The sequence below is a fragment of the Leguminivora glycinivorella genome, chromosome 2 (assembly GCF_023078275.1).
Source record: "Leguminivora glycinivorella isolate SPB_JAAS2020 chromosome 2, LegGlyc_1.1, whole genome shotgun sequence".
NCBI lineage: Eukaryota > Metazoa > Arthropoda > Insecta > Lepidoptera > Tortricidae > Leguminivora > Leguminivora glycinivorella.
Window position 1 is genome coordinate 1,016,459 of NC_062972.1, and position 18,013 is coordinate 1,034,471.

The 18,013-nt window shown below is 36.3% G+C and overlaps 1 protein-coding gene and 1 long non-coding RNA gene across 2 annotated transcripts in view; one reads left to right on the top strand and one right to left on the bottom strand.

Annotated features, from left to right (window-relative positions):
* Nucleotides 1-4,831: 4,831 nt before the first annotated feature.
* The window catches only part of LOC125236957 (iodotyrosine deiodinase 1), a 32,698-nt gene continuing 19,516 nt past the window's right edge, over nt 4,832-18,013 (top strand). Inside the window, 1 exon segment of the mRNA XM_048143876.1 lies at nt 4,832-5,048. Coding sequence (XP_047999833.1) covers nt 4,871-5,048 — 178 coding nt within the window. The 5' untranslated portion in view covers nt 4,832-4,870.
* LOC125236966 lies at nt 13,006-13,954 on the bottom strand. The gene is made up of 2 exons (XR_007178256.1): nt 13,768-13,954; nt 13,006-13,328 (listed from the first exon to the last, which is right to left on the bottom strand). It is a non-coding gene; the product is annotated as an uncharacterized LOC125236966 (long non-coding RNA).

Here is an 18,013-nt window from a genome sequence, read left to right on the forward strand (position 1 = left end):
ATAAATAAATATTATGAGCTACGAGTATTTTATTATTCTCTTTATTCATTTCATTTGTTGTGGGTACTCAGACAGGCGATATATATATATAATATAAAAGTATAAATATACAAAACCACATAAATTATGAGCTACGAGTATTTTATTATTATTAATATTATCAAAAAACGATTCTAGTAAACCCTTATTCATTTTTAAATACCTATCCAACAATTTATCACACGTTGGGGTTGGAATGAAAAAAATCAGTCTCCACTTTACATGTAGTGGACCCTAACAAAACCAAATTTCAGCTTTCTAGTGCTAGCGGTTGCTGAGATTATTCGCGGACGGACGGACGGACAGACAGACAGACATGGCGAAACTATAAGGGTTCCTAGTTGACTACGGAACCCTAATAAAAGAGAGAACGAGCGATATCTAGTTCATAGCTCGGCGACGAACTATAGGTAACTCGCTGGCACTATCATCTCGTATCTTTTGTTTACACGGAAGCGACTATTTTTTGTTCTTTTCTATCGCCGCTTATAGCTTACTCGCGTTTGGTGTGACCAGTGCCTTAGATAGGTAAATAGATGGAATTTTCTTTATTAGCATACTTTTGTTACAGCTTTTGAAACCAATTGGATTTTGCTGACTTTGGTTCTATATTAATTACTAATGTAAATAATATTAGATTATTTGTAGATTTAAGGAAATATTAATATGTTTTAAAAGACTGTTTGTTATTATGATTATTGTAATATACTGGGTATTATTTACTCTTTTTTTTGTTTTATTATAATACCTACATTTTCATTTTGTTTTCCCTATCGGTCACATTTTGGTTTAATTTTTTTGTGGAATTTTCATATAATTTTCGGGAGAATTTCCTTTAAATCGTCTTTCACTTGCAATAAAGGTAATAAAATGCCAATGAAAATCGTTTTTCATTTACTATTCATTCAAAAGCAACGAAAAATTGTTGTTTATCACCGTCATATCAGTTCAAACTGACCCATTTTCATGGTTTTGTGTGTATTTACACTATTGACTTGCATACAAATAACACATTAAACGCAGGTCACCCGTTTCACCCACAAAATTAAATCAATCGACAATAGAACAATGAAATCTTGAAATGTTTCTAGTCACTTGCATTTATTAGGGGCGTTAATTCTAATGTAAATAAACTAATCAAATGTAAAATTTGAGGCTTGGGTATAGCCAAGATACCATTCCTTTGCGCCGTAGCAAACGAAATTGTAACTCTCTTTTTTTTACTGTTCCGTATTAATTAGTGCGCCAAAGATTTTAATTATTGAATGGACGTAAATGAATGATGAATTCTGTTAACTTCGGCATCTAATAGTTAGGTCCATTATAGGAAACAGAATAGCATAGTAAGTTTTTTTTAATTCGTAACTTTTTTCTGAAAAACACCATACACCTGCGATAGATGTTACATTAATTGCTGTTAAGAAACGGGCTTTGTGTGTTCGATATGCGATTGACATGTCATAGTTTTGACACGTACTTATTAGTGTGAGTTAATTGTAAAGCCCGTTTCTCAACAGCAATTGAAGTTAACATCTATCGCAGGTGTATGGTTTTAGAAAAAAATACGAATTTATTTTTATTGTAGAATGTGTATATTCTCATGCAAAACACAAGATTGACTGCGTTCGTAGTATCAGAAATGTGAAACGTCAATTGTTTAAAAATTTATATCTCTATCCACCAGGGCGGCGCCACTGTCACACAAGAAAACTTTTCAATTATTTATATCTCGCCAATATCCTATAACAGTATATCCTGCAAACTTACACGTGGACCCGACCAAACCCGGCACCAGCACTTTCTCATACAAATTCCTGCAGTTCAGTCGACCGAGTCGTTGAACGGACCGCACGGGTAACTTTGTCACATTCCTGCATTCTTAGATACATGTGCGTTGCACCTGCAATTGTAATTGCATACGTGTTGTTCAATTGATTTGTGATAAAACGACTTTTCTTCGTACGTAGGTATTTATCTTCAATAAGGATTCTTTTCTACTTTTTTCTTCTCTCAAAGGGGTCCGTTGCATTATGCCTAAATTATCGTAGGTTTCAATTTCGCTCAAAAATTTTACAGTGTTTTAGGTAAGTGAACATTAATGAACATAATACTAACTTCCTGCTTTCGTTTAAACACAGTTTAACACTGTTAATTATAGTATTCCTGCCTATTATACAATTTTACCCGTTACTAATACCTAAAGTTACATTCAGTACCTAATTAAATGTGAGTGTGTTTGGTAAAACGTCCCACTTTGTCGGTTACCATTAAGGCGAGATTTACTTGTATATTTATATGAATAAACTGACAAAGCGGTTTTATAGTGGTAGTATATGGACACAGGATCGATAATTAGGTATCGAAGTTAAAAAGTTACTAAAATAGGAATTTTTAATATAATTTATCACAAGCTTGTACTTGCAATACTATGTCACATCTCGGACACTGGCGATCAAATATATGAAAGAGGCACGTTTTTAAGCTCGTGTATAATTTATCACAGGTCGACTGCGTTTTTGTAACTGTGAGGTAACCGAGAACTTTCAGCGGGGAGCGGGACATACTGTACGATAGTACTCTTTATTATACTGTGACTATGTTATCTACTCTTCGAAGGCCGCGATAATATCTGACACAAAGATATAGGTATTTGTAGTCATAAGAACATGTCACATACTATTGCGGCCTTCGAAGAGTAACATATTAGCAACATAGTATAGCTATAGCAAATGTCAATTCCTTCATTCCGCTATAGGACCTCTTTGAGGAGTGTCTTTTCAAAAGGGCTTATTTCCATTTTATCTTTTTTTTAAACTATGAATGCAGTTTTTCTTAGTATAGAATATTACGTGTTGTTTTGAGATTATAGCTCAAAAAGTCTCGCCTTGATCTTTAAAAAAAAGAGTAACATCAAAGTTTAGAACAAATTTTGAAGAATGTGTAATGATTATTTATGTGGATAAACCAATGTATGTAGTACAACAACATTGATATCAACTAACTTAATACCAAATCCAAAAAATAAATAAAACTATTTTAAAATAATAACGTTTACGCTACAATAAGGCCACAACAAAAGGGCTTAATTCCCAAAAGTTCGCATCAAAAGTGCTTAATTCTCAAAAACATATGGTAATTAAATATTTATTTAGGTACACATGTTACGTTTGATGTAATCATAGCATTAACGTCAACTTACAATATTACAATTTTGCAAATTAAATATTAATTTCAAAATCAATACCGTGGAATTATGTTTTTCTCGATTTCCCAAAAAAAGTTCAAAGTGGAAATAAGCCCTTTTGAAAAGACACTCCTCGTTTGATCTCCTTGGCCCACTTTGTTCAGCGTTTCACCATCTTCGCGACTAGGTATCCTACCTACGTTACTAGTTTTAAGTACCTAAGTACCTATCTTGAAAACACCCCTAAGACACAGTATAATAAAGAGTACTATCGTATAGTATGGCCACTCCCGCTCCCCTCTGAAAGTGCCGCCCACCCCCTCTCGGTTACCTCACAGTTACCGCCTGTCAAAAACGCGAACAGTCGACCTGTCATATTTCACTCATACAAGCACAGTACGCGTTCACCTACACGAGCTTAGACTGTGTGCTAGGAACGCGTGAGTTACTAATTTTATTCTAGTACCGTCATCATCATCCTCCTTGCGTTATTCCGGCATCAGCCACGGCTCATGGGAGCCCGGGGTCCGCATTGACAACTAATCCCATGTTTATTCTAGTAGCGTATTTAACATAATTATGTTTTTTTTTACATATTTTTCATTTTGAAAATGTGATGAAAAAATTGTGTAAATATAAATATTGCAAACTCGTCTTTAAATCGCTCCGGCAGGCTGTCGCGATTTACCTTCCACTCGTGTGCAATATTTAACTTCCGCCCCACGTTGCATAATGTACTATTTTTGTCGTATCTCTTATTGTCCGAAGGTTCTTATGACAGAAAAAAAGCGTATGTACATAGGTGTATGCAAAAAAAAAAACAGTATGTAGGTACTTAAGTGTTATTTTGTCTGCCTTGAATAGATGAAGAGGCCTTTGACCTCATCTTTAATAGTGTATTGATAACTGTAAGATAATTATTATTAAGTCCTCTTGTCTATGTACGATTAAGAGTTCTGACCGTTTTTTTCGGCAACAAAAGATAGTATTAATTTTAACTTCGTTGTCGTTTATCCTGGTTGCATCCTCAGCTGCTGCTGTTCGAAGCCCAAGGTCTACTTTCAGACTTTTTTTCTCCACTTCACTCGGTCTTCGGACTTGAGGTAAGTACGTATAAAGGCTCCTTTACACGCCGCGAGAACTGATATGCGATGTTCGTTACATTGCGGACTGTTCGCGTTACAATTCAGCACACCAAATACCGCAATGTACCGAAAGACACATGTGAGATTTCGATCTATGTAAATTGGCCTTTAGACTTTGGAAATTGACACAATAGGTACCCATAAAATTTCATGGATCTGATACATTTTACATTGATGACGTCATGCTTCGAGTAGCTTAAGCATGCGACACAAAGTGCAATAAACTGAGACGAGCGCTTTTTGCGCTCACATGCACAAAATAATAGCGAAATAAAAACTCCAAGGTCATCACAAAGCCCGCCAACAGGCGCCAACTATTCGACATTTACACTCCAACACCATCAATGTAACACTTAAGGCAACTATACAATGTTGAAAATAGAACGAGTTATTATCAGTCAGGCGCAAATAGATTGGCAAATGAAATAAATAATCGAAGTCGAATAAAGTCTAGTTAGCCGGTTGTCTCCGATCGCGTCGCTTGTGTCGGCGCTGCGCGACGATGAACTTTATTTCTGCGTCGATATGGACACTGGAGAACCACTGTTTCATTGTGTACACGATTCTGCTGGTTTCCTTCGTGGTGTTTACTTTGTTTCATAAGAAGAGGGTTGAGGCACAGGTCGTGAGGCATAATGCCAAGGCGAAATTGGCGCGAAATGGACCGGGGACTGGGAGAGGTTAGTTTTCATTTTTTTAATCCGGTAGCAGCAGGAAAAGTTTAGTTAAGGTAACTAATAAAACAAATACGTTTTGATATAGTTAATCATACTTTATGTTATAATTATTACTCTCTAGGTTCCTGTTTTGCTTTTATTTAGAATTGGAAGGAAAACTAAGTTTATTAAAGAGAGGAACGAATAAACAAAGTATTTATTAGATACCTATTCAATAATAATCCTTTCGTAGCAAAAAATTTAAATGAATACTCTTCACATACTATTATTATTATTTTCCACGACAACAACTGGCAAAGGATCTTTTGATACCTACCTCAAAAACTGATAAAATATTGCGTTTTTATCCAGTATCCACATCGTTCAAAGTAATTTCATAAAATGTTTACTTGTTATCTAAACTTGTCAGACTTTTAAATTATGATCTTGAGTCATACATTTTTCGATTTGATTCGGTTATAATTTTCCGTGTTGGTGTGGTCTAAAATCTTTCTCTCGGTGGGTGGCAACATTTGTTACACAAGTCCTTCGATCAAGATTTCAGTAAGTATTTGAGCACTCGCTACGTTCGCGGTACAATTTTGGTATCTTTCGCTTGCTCAACTGTCCCCTCCTAAAACAAATAAAAGTTATTAGTTATATAATCATAATAATCATAATATATATAATTAGTATATTAATAATCTACTAAAGTGAGTACGTATTCACATAATGGTATAGGTAGTTGAGCCTATGCCGATAAGTACAGGTAAGTACTTAGGAAAATTAAACACCATGTTTTCTTTTCAGTTGCGATAACTTAGGCATTCACGTTTGAATGGTACCTAAATACTTATAACCAGTTTAATGTGCCTGCGTTGAACAGGTTTATAAAAGGCCCTTTATATAATACTAATAATCTTTGTCTCCGACTTTGTCTGTGTGTATGTTTAAATATATATGTAACTAGCTTTTGCCCGCGGCTTCGCTCGCGTTAGAAAGAGACATAAAGTAGCCTGTGTCACTATCCATCCCTTCAACTATCTCCATTAAAAAAATCACGTCAATTCGTCGCTCCGTTTTGCCGTGAAAGACGGACAAACAAACAGACACACACACTTTCCCATTTATAATATTGACATGGATGTAGGATGGTTTTCAAGTAAGGGCCTGTTGACAAAAAACCTATGGCTACGGACGGAAACATGAAAGAGTGATAGAGACACAAACGTTTCGCTATCGTGGGGGAACCTCTTCTGGCCACTGTGGCTAGCCCAGAAACACAGATCCATGTAAGGCACAGAGGGACACATCTCGCCTGGGGGGCAAATGTAACTGGTCCATTTAGTGTTTTTAATTTTTTGGTTTTACAATGTTTGCATTATTAAACGTGTCCACCGATTATATATGATAGGCGTGTTCAGTGGATACATTAATTGTAGAATTGTATCATAGTGTAATAATGGAAAAAATGGATCAGTTACAATTGTCCCCCAGTCGAGATTTGCCCTGCTGTACCTTACCTAACATCTTCAATGTATGTAATTATAGACGGTCAACCAAAGTTTGGCACTAGCAACAGGCGGCGAATTTGAAAAATGTACGGCTCAGCGGCCATATGTCTTCATAAAAGGCATGCCTTCCTAAACCTTGACGTTGGCGGTATCATCGACGAGCCATAAATGCCATAATACTGAAAAAATGTTAGAAAATGTAGGGGCGACGTTTAATTCCCATACAAAATTAGAGTTTCGCGCCTTTCTTTAGTGCTAAGATTTGGATGACCGTATATATCGCTGACGATATATCGTTAATCGTTATCGCAAGCGATTGAAACGTTGGGTACCCAGCTTGCTTATCACACAAAGTTGATCAGTAGTACCTAATCAGTCGGTAGATCGTGATTAAATGGTAGGTGTTGTTACATTAAAGGCTGGCGTTCACTTACACCGAATCGAGTCTTCCATACATTTATGGTGCTAGTGTGGGAGCACCATAAATTGCGGCGAATTTGATTTGACGCGTGCCAATGGACGCACTTTCATTAGTATATGCAGAAGGCGAGACTCGTCGAGCCTAGTGGTCATCAGCCTTAACGTTTTCACATTATCCGATCCGATATCGGATCAATCGGATGTAGGACCGATATCCACATTACAGTGTAGCCGAATGCCAAAACGCTTCACAATTCGCTCCTGATTCGTCCACGATTCGCTCACGATTCGTGAGCGTTTTGTGAAGCATTTGTGCATTCGGCTACGCAGACAGGCGCCATCTTGGATTTGCGCCATCTTGGATATTTTTCTATTGAAATCCTTCCGATATCCGATAGTCTACTATCATAGAGTTCATAAAAATAACCACTTAACCACCAACCACTTAACTCAGGGTTAGTGGGATGTCATCTGTCAAATTCCATATGAAATGGAGGGTTAACCCTCGCGTTAACCCTCCATTTTCGTTGGTGCAAGTAGCCCTTAGAATGTTAGTCACATTACTAATATATTTTTATGCAATAATGACCCGCATGCACAAACTACCAGGTACTTAGGAAGCCGGTTCTTTTATTAAAATTGCATCATTAGCCTAACTTGTACCTGGGAGGCCTATTCTGACTGCAAAAACCTTAGTGATTTGATATTACTCCAATTAGATAATGAGTGAGTGGCAGTAACTTGTCAAGTCAATATTTTATTTTTGAAATTGGGATATGTATGCATCTGTGACGTCAGCGCATAGGTCAGGAGTACTAGTTTTGAATATTATTTCTTTATTTACATGAGTTAAGTGGTATCCCTAAGCTAGGCTTTCAAATCGGAGGCTGGTAGCCAGTAAGTTTCTCGGAACACACGTAGGTACCTATCTAATGTACTTACTACCTATGTGCAGAAACCTAGTTACCAACCTACTCAAACTACTAACAGGCAAGCATGGTCGCGCGATAAATAATAAAACATCAGGTCGTTCACACCATTTGTAGGTGCGATAGGCACGGCCTCATGTTTTATCGTTTATCACGCGACCATGCTATCGGTTTTTTTTTATTACAGGAAACAGACTACACAAATCACGATTTAAATCTTCGCCAAACTGCACAGCAGTTTGTTGGCGAAACTCTGGACATCATCGGCCTGCCAGACATGGTCACTACTGATTACACTACTAATGACTACAAGTGATTAATTTCGGTGAAGTATGGTGGAAAATTAGAAAAGGAATACATGTATTTTATAGGTATATGATCAATTAAAGCTCATTTTACTGTTATTAATAGTAATTAACTATTCCAGCTGGCTTTGGACATATTTATATGCCTTTAACGCGGCAATACACCAAAATTGCTGGAAAAGTACTGATGTCTCATAATTAGGTACTTACTCGTACCATTACTATTTACATTTTTAAGGCGAAAATGTTTCGGATACTTTCTAAATAGGTACTCAGCATAACGAATAAGTAGCATTGAAAATAATTAGTGCCTCTAGTGTCCACAGTGAACATTGTACCCACTGAGCATGAAACTTACAATAACTTGCAGTAAGTTTACATACCTCACATTTGTAAGTTTAGAATGTAAGGTCGGAGAAATATGACAACAACATTCAACTTATTGGTAATTTGAAACTTTCAGAAAATTAGTAGTGCTATATTATTGTAACATGACAAATGAAAACTAATATTATAATATTGCAAGGATGTTTTGATTACAAGTTATTTAAATGTTCATTTATTACATTGCTGCAACAAGGTATTAGCTATATTACATATGCAACGTTACAGCAACATTAACTTTTAAACATCAAGTTTTCAATGTTACTTCAATGTCTAAACTTAAAGTTTCCCAAATGTTCAAAATCAATATTACTGCAACTGACCACTTGAAATATTGGTTTTATGCAGTTGCTGCAATATCACAAATTAAGATTTACTTCAATAAAACCTTTTGATATAACCGGTATATTTTTTTTGTAACATTACAGATAATTATAAATACAATGTCACAGCAATTGCTTTTTTTAAAGAATTCATTTCTCAATGTTGCACCAATTTGTAATATTTACGTTTATTGAACATTTCACATCAACATTACAGTCATTGACCGTTTTAAATATACGTTTGATAATTTTGCTGCGATATCACAAAATTAGCACTCTTTCAATGAGTCTATTTATAAGGGCATAACATTACGGTAAATTATAAACAGTGTAAATGTTTAAGCTAGATTTTTTTACATTGTTTTTCTACTCCTCTTTTGGAGATTTCACATTCGGTTATTCTCGAGAAAATTCAAAATTGTTATTTCTTGATTAAACTATAGTCTGTCAAACAAGTCTGTCAATAAATAAGAACAAAGTAAACTATATGCATCCTATTCTTTAGGTGCGGTCGCTAGACGGCGGACGCAGATCTGGACAATGAATTTGAATATACACTTAACCGTGCAAATTATCGGTCGACGGTCGCAGACGTGGCCTTGAGCGCATGGACGTCCGATCGAAATCTGGCTCGCTGGATGTTTTGGTCAGCCGAAGCCACGTCCCGAAGACCGTGCACACTGATCGGTCGCGGTCGCGGTCGCTCGACGGCGGACGTCCGCGTAGTATGTTCCTAGCTGTAATAGTTTTCTGTTCTGAGATTAAAGCTAGGAACATACTACGCGGACGTCCGTCGTCGCGCGACCGTGGACGCGGATCTGGATAATGAATATACACTTAACCGTGCAAACTATCGGTCGAAGGTCGTGGACGTGGCCTTGAGCGCATGGACGTTCGATCGAAATCGGGCTCGCTGGATGTTTTCATCAGCCGAAGCCACGGCGTGATACTCTGCAGCCGTACCACCTCGCTTTATTGTGCTCAGATTACCATGGTGGAATGTACCTCTGACGTACCTCTTGTACCTCGTCGGAAATTAAATGTACTGTACATGTAGTTTACCAGAAATATGGGTTTAAAAGGGGTCCGACTGGGGAGTACTACTCCCCAACTTGAAGTTAGGTTCTGTAGACCCTGATGAATAGGTCAGATGGAAAAGGCGGTATTCCTAGGCATGGCACACATGTACCCTTGTTTCGCCGATAAACTTTTCATCGACAACAAATCATCGAAAATTTAGTTCGAGTAATTTTGTTTCAACTACTATTTATTTGAAATTTTCTTAGGTATTATTAGGTACCTACGAGTATAACGTGCGCATCCCGTACGTAGCGGCGTGTGCATCAGTGGGGTTCGAGCCAAACCACAGACCACATTAATATTATATATATTGTGGAACTGGTAAAGGGTGTGATGGTGATGGTGTTCCCTTTACTGAGCGCAGACTATTTAGCTTGAGGTTCCCAATAAGTTGGCACTCTTAAAAGACGGTGAAGGGTTCAGGCCTGGCTAATTAGAACAACAGCAATAGGATTCATTAGTAGGTACTATCTAACACTAATACCGTAAGTGGTATATCTGTACACTGTCTTTGCTTACACTGAACTGCACTTTGACTATGGCCGCGACGGCAGCGGGTGGACTGAAAAGGGTCCGATATCGGAGGCAAGACCGATATCGCATACATTACAGGCGCCATCTTGGATTGCTTTCATCGAAATCCTTCCGACATCCGATATCGGATCGGATAATGTGAAAACGGACTTACTAGGAAAGATACAACGTGTGATCGGAATTGCGACCTTACGCCATAGGTACGCTATTAACTAACTGGATCTTATCTTGGGTAGTTAAGAAGCCTTTCCAAGCAAGCGTAACACACGTTTTTGTATGGGATACAATTCATGTAAAGATGGCAAACAGACAATAAAATTTATCAACGTAGCTACTCATAAACTCATTCAACATTAAGTGACTCATAAACTAAAAGAAAATACTTACCTCATAAACTATTTCAGAAGACGTCGCGTCGCGTCGTTCATAAATGTTGGAGATAAGGTAATATAATAGGTGGAAACTTGAATTCGATCTTTTACTTAGAATACATACGATTATATTTAATTTTACACAATAGGATCTACCGAACTACAGATTATTATAAAAATGCACTGCTTTAAAATGATCACAAAATAAATAATCTAAAATCGGTGCTGCTGCTTTTTTTTTCCGAATCAGTCTTTACACTGGCTCTAAGACCCCTAACCCTCCATAACTGACTCGAGAAAATTTAAATTTCTTAAACTGTTTTACAGTATTCAACTATGGGACTGACAAGAAACTCGCCATACGTATTTCTTTTACATCTTAACACGTTCGCCCCGGTACTGTTTTACTGAATTGCCTATACTATGCCAGTAAACATTATCTTAATCACACATTACAATACATGCTACTGGTATTCTACGAAATTCATAGTCCTATGCCACTAGCATTAAGGCTGGTTTTAGTGTCACGCGGACGGTCCGCGCGACTAATTTGTATGAAGTTGATGTTGTCGTCCGCGCCACTTTATAATGCTCCCTGAACTTCATACATACCTATTACATACATACGTACGAGAACTCGCATACGAGTTTTATTACATTGCTGTATTTGATGGCTGTGCATAATTGTATGTAACATCAACAGCCCGCAATGTGATTAAAATCGCATGCGAGTTCGCACGCCGTCTAAATCAGGCCTAACGATAAACTATTTGTTGCTTATTTGGTTTCTATCACTTTCATCATTCGATATCCGTTATCTTATAATATCCATATTACATATAGATTCTAGGATTATTGTCATAAATAAGTAATGTAGTAACCGAAGACAGTATTATAGAGATTATTTGTTGAATTCATTTAGACACAATAAAACTATGGAAACGGATTATATCGCGTATAATGAATTTACCATTCATCCCGACGTTTCGAACACTTTACAGCATTTGTGGTCAACTGAGGAAAAATTACAATGTGCAAAAGCTACCCACATACAAGAAATATTAATGAAGACACAGTTAATAAAGCTAGTTATACAATATTTAACAAATTTTACATTACTAGGTATGTAAAAACAATTAATTAGTTAATCTACACAAAATTTGCAAAACCAAATGGCGAATGTCCAACACCATACATTCTGGGTAGATACCGCTTCTCCTTAGCAAGAAACAGCTTATCAAACTTTATAGCGTGATTGACTTTATCCATGACATGTTCAGAGACTGCAGACCTTTGCCAACGGTGCTTGACATCCGCTATGTGTTCCTTCACCCATGTGGAAATACTTCGTTTCGTCTGCCCTACATATGACAGGCCGCACTCACAGTCTAACCTGTACCCTCCTGCATTTTGTAGAGGAGTTTGACACTTCATAGACCTCAGGAATTGTGACATCTTCTTCATGGGCTTCAAATAAGTTTTAATGAAAGTCCGTTTCAAGATGTGACTGATCCTATATGTGACCCCTCTAAGAAAAGGCAAAATAGCAAGCTGGCGCTCGACTGTAGGGATCTTCAAACAGGCCTTCTGCTTGACATGCAGTATCTTGAGCTTTTTCGTCAACAGCGCCTGCCTGGCATGTCGAAGCTCCGCGGCCAAATTCTGGTTGTCACATATCCTCTGAGCTCCCTGAAACAAAGATTTGCCCATAGTAGCTAGTTGACAGGGATGGTGGTGAGATTGGCCATTTATGTACCTATCAGTATGAGTAGGTTTTCTATACACAGTGCAACCTAAGCTAATATCAGGATTCCTCAAAATGAGAACATTCATGAAGGGACGAGAACAGTCTTTATCCATAGTAAATTGTATCGTATGACCATTTAAATTCTATCCATAGTGAACTATGAAGAAAGTTGAAACACTACTTTTAGGAAGCATAGTAAAAGTGCCATCTACATATCTTTTGAATATCTTCGGCTGGACGGCAGCCAATGAGAGTGCTGTCTCCTCGGAGTCCTCCATAAAGATGTCGGCAACTACTGAAGACACAGGAGACCCCATTGTCACGCCATCCACTTGAAGGTAGAATTCATCATTCCATAGCAAGTAGCCCATATGTTCTGCTCTCGCACCCTCTTCTTGACAATTTCATTGCAGTCTTTTATATTCTTGGGGCCTTTGGTTTACTTATTTAGTCTTCACTTCTTCAATGTCATAATTTGGATTTCTTTCCACCCCTTTTTGCCAAGAGTGGCACAGAAACTTAGTAGTTCATGTGCTCTGCCTACCTCTTTATGGGATAGAGGCGTGATATCTTTTTCTAAGGCCCATATTTCCCTCTTGTGCCGTCTTCTCTTCTTCAATGGCCCATTGTAGTTATTCAGTACAATATTTTTCTTCTAAAATTTGCTTCTGGACTTTTCCAACCTGCCTTGGTTTATCTATAACAAAGTAATGTTTCAGAATAGAATTGCATAAAAACAATGGGAAAAAAATTGATAGTATATAAAATAAATATTACTAGCTTTTGCCCGAGGCTTCGCATAAGTCACTCTCTGTCTCTTCCACTATTTCCACTTAAAAAATCACATCAATTTGTCACTCCATTTTGCTGTGAAGGACGGACAAACAAACAGATACACACACTTTCCCATTAGTATGGATGGGCCGGACAATGTCTGTCTCATGCACACACAGAGTTGAGCAAAAATTGCCACAATGCGACGAGTCAGAGATTGCTCAAGACCGTGACAAATGGAGATCCATGGGTGAGGCCTTTTCCCAGCAGTGGGACACTATGTAGTCTATTAATATAGCCCGAAGCTTTAAGCAGGGTCACTACACTGGCCAGACATGTCATATTAACATATAATAACTTACATAAAGCGGGATTTCGTCTTGTTCACAATGAGGCCGACTTCCTTTGAGACCATATATTATTTTCATCATCTCAGAACTAACTTCCCTCAATTATCCTGTGGACTGCAAAATACTTAGATGTAGTTTATATTATTAGACCTGAAGTTTAGAATTTTTAGCAGTATGTTTATGATTCATAAGTTAAACTAAAATTATTTTTTTCTTTGACATTTGCATTACGTTTCATCTTCATCCACATAAAATTTCTTAAAAAAGTTGTATCATTGAACAATGTTGTAGGAAGAATATACATTTAAAGTAATCAATATTAAATACATAATCATGTATAAAATCAATAAAATGTGCAAAATTTCAAAAGGCGTTATAATATGGACCACGTATTCCGTAAATCGAAACGTGAGAAACGTCAATATACAATGTTGCCAGCTGTAACTTACAATTAACGTAGTATCTTCTTAGTAGTTTGTGCAATTAACAAATTGACAATTTTTATTTGGTAAAATAATTTATTGATTAGCTATACTTTAGTAAGACATTGTTAAACAGACCCTAAATATTTTTAACATCGTCAAAAGATTTTAACAGTGTATTCCTGACCACTTTTAGAGACTATAATGTTATGTACTTATACTTTTCTGGATATTGCCTAGCTTCAGAGTTATTACCAATTGAAAAAAGATGTTATTGTTAGTCAGTAAAAAGATCCTTTACGGGAGTTGATGCCACTATGGAGATTATGGTCTCATCGCATCGTCTACTTCCATATCGATAAGATTTGATTTCGTATGCGTCGCATCGCCGTCGCGCGACCATCGCCCACGCAAGCCACGGCGTCACTATCCTCATTGATAAATGTCAAAAAGTAAAAAGTAAAATCTTTCAAGAATGAAGTTTTTAGAAAAAAAGTTAAAACTCGTTTCAAGTGCTAGTTTTATGAAAAACATTTACTTTTTACGTGAAAATACATTCAGAAACAAAATTCATGTAATATCTTTTTTTTGATTTACACAAAAAATGGGTGGTTAAATAGTATATTTCGGCTTATTCACTCCCACGGTGTATAAAGGGAATTAAGATATACAAGAAGCAAGGCCTTTGACACTGTCTCAGTTACCTTACCATCCTACTCAAAAAGCTAGAACATTGGGGGATTCGGGGGTCGCATTGGATTGGCTTGCTAGCTTACAGGGCGCACACAAATTGGATCACCGATCCTAAAAACCGGCCAAGAGCGTGTCGGGTCACGCTCAGTATAGGGTTCCGTAGTTTCCCGTATATTTTTTTCAAAACCTGTTTAACCTATCAAGTTGAAAATAATTATACTAGAAAGACTTTTTCAAGTTGTTGTTCAAAAGTTAGAGGGGGCACACTTATTTTTTTCTTTTTAGAGCCATTATTTATGAAAATATTAAAAATATTTTTATATTAAAGGAAAAAATGGAAAAATTTACGCTTCCGGCGGGACTTGAACCCGCACCATTAAAAAAAAAAAAAAAAAAAAAAAAAAAAAAAAAAAAAAAATGTTTAGAATCGTTAGCAGACGTTTCTGCTTAATAAAAATTAATTTAATATTAAAAATGTCAAAAAAAATATTTTTGTAAACCCCTATTCATTTTTAAATACTTATCGAACAATATATCACACGTTAGGATTGAAATGAAAAAAAAAATTCACTCCCCACTTTACATGTACGGGAGGGTATTCTAATATAATTATATTTTTTTCACTTTTAATTTTACTACATTGTCGGCGTGATTGATATACATATTGGTACCACATTTCAGGTCTCTACTGATAACTTCTCTCGTCTTTAATTTTTTGAGGCCCAAAAAAGGTGTTTGAGGCAACGTGAAAGTAGAGTTCCTCAGAAGTCGCATAGTATTTATTCTAGATCATTTGGCCGGGTCCTTCACCGTGCCAGAACAGTGCAAAGTGGTAAAAAAATAATCCAAAAAAGGTTCTTGAGGCAATTTGTCATTTTTACCAGTAAAAGATGAGGGTCTAAATAGCCATGGAAAAATAATGCCATGACATGAGGTGGGGTCCATACCCAGCCATTCGATCTTGAAAGTCAATTTTTTAGTTTTCCGTAAATAACTCGTAAACGGTGGCCCACAGCAAAAAAATATGGTAAACAGAAAATATCTACATTAAATTGTCTACAAGAAAGGTTATGTACGTTTTTTCGATAGGAACAATATATAAGTGGATAATTTAGTAAGAAAGTTTTTTTTAATCGATTACATGCTCCGTTTTTCGTCAATACCTCGTAAACGGTGGCACACAGCAAAAAACTTTGTTAAACAGAAAATATCTACATAAAATTTCCTATAAGAAAGGTTATTATAAGGGGTTACCCTCATCTGGCAGAATAATTTTAGTCCGAAACACACTTCGCATAACATGTTTCGCAGTAACACTTTCAGTCGAATTGTTTGTTTGTTACAATACAGTAAAACGGAGCTATTTTGCTCCCCCATGGGTAACTTTGCACCACCTTTAAATATGGTTTGATTGCCTCAAGGATCAAAATGTATGGTTGATTAGATGAATTATTCAAATCCACCCTCATACACATATCATAAAAGGGTTACCCTCATCTGGCAGAATAATTTTGGCCAAAAACACACTTAGCATAACATATTTCGCAGAAAAAACATTCGGTCGAATGGTAATTTCGCAGAAAACTTAGTTGGCATTATTACTACCACGCATAAGATACATTTGGCAGAATATTGTTTTACAGAACATTACTTTGGTCAAATTTGATTTAGCGTGATTGTATGTACCATAATAATCTTATAGCATAATATTACAATAGCAGAATTATTACACGCTATCAAAAAAGAAAAACTGCCCCAGAGTCACTATTAGGTACGACGACGAGCGAAGCGAGGAGGAGTGTTAGGTATCTTGCATCCCAAACACATCCAACTCGCTATCAAATAGCGAATTGCAACTTTATGCCTCCTACATATTATGCACAAATGTTATCTATTTCATGTAATCTATTTCAAAAAACTTACCTACTAAAACATTGATCCTAGCGAAAAATCTTATAGAAACTTTCTTGTAGGAAATATTATGTAGATTAATTCTGTGTAACATCATTTTTGGCTGTGTGCCACCGTTTTTGAGTTATCAACAAAAAACTGCCCATGTAGTCTATTTAAAAATACTTTCCAACTAAAAAATTGATCCTAGCGAAAAAACTTATATAGGTTCACTATTCTCTGGCAGAAACTTTTTACTCATTTGATTCGTATAATAGTTCTTGGCAGAAGTCACGTTTGGCAGAAACACCTTACGCAGAATATGCTTTGGCATAAATCATTTCGCAGATTTTTGTAATACCGAATTGTTTCTTGTCATAATGTTGATGAGCATAATAGTCTTCTAGTCAAACAATACTTTTGCAGATAACATTTTTTTTTTAATGTTTTTATCTCTTTATTTACATGAACATATTTACATAATTATATAAGAAACTAAGACTAAACTTAAAAGCTAGCTAATGTCTAAAATAGGCCCTTGAGGCATTGTACCAAGGATACTGGCGACATTAAATGGGCCGCTTTTTGTTGATCGATTTTGAGATTTGAGTTGAAACTCCTAAATTTGCACTTCAGAAAGAATTATAAGACAAACTTTCCTACTAAAATATTGATCCCAGCGAAAATTCTTATATATCCTTTCTAGTAGGCAATATTATATAGATTATTTCCGGTTATGAGCCACCGTTTTCGAATTATTTACAAAAAGCGGCCCATGTAATCTATTTAAAAATACTTTCCAACTAAAAAATTGATCCTAGCGAAAAAACGTATAGAACCTTTCTTATAGAAAATTTTATTTAAATTTTTTCTCGTGAACATTTTATTTAGCTGTGGGCCACCGTTTACGAGGTATTTACAAAAACGGCCAATGAAATCTATTTAAAAATAATTTCCAACTAATATTGATCCTAGCGAAAACTCTTATAAAACCTTTCTTGTAGGAAATATTATGTAGATTATTTCTGTATACCATTATTTTGGGCTGTGAGCCACCGTTTTTGAGTTATCAACAAAAAACTTCCCATGCAATCTATTTAAAAATACTTTCAACTAAAATATGTGAGTGTGGACGTGAAAACGTCCCACTTTGTCGATTGCTATAAAGCCACTTTGTCAGTTTAAATGCATAAAAGATACAAGTAAATCTCGCCTTAATGGTAACCGACAAACACACTCACACATTGATCCTA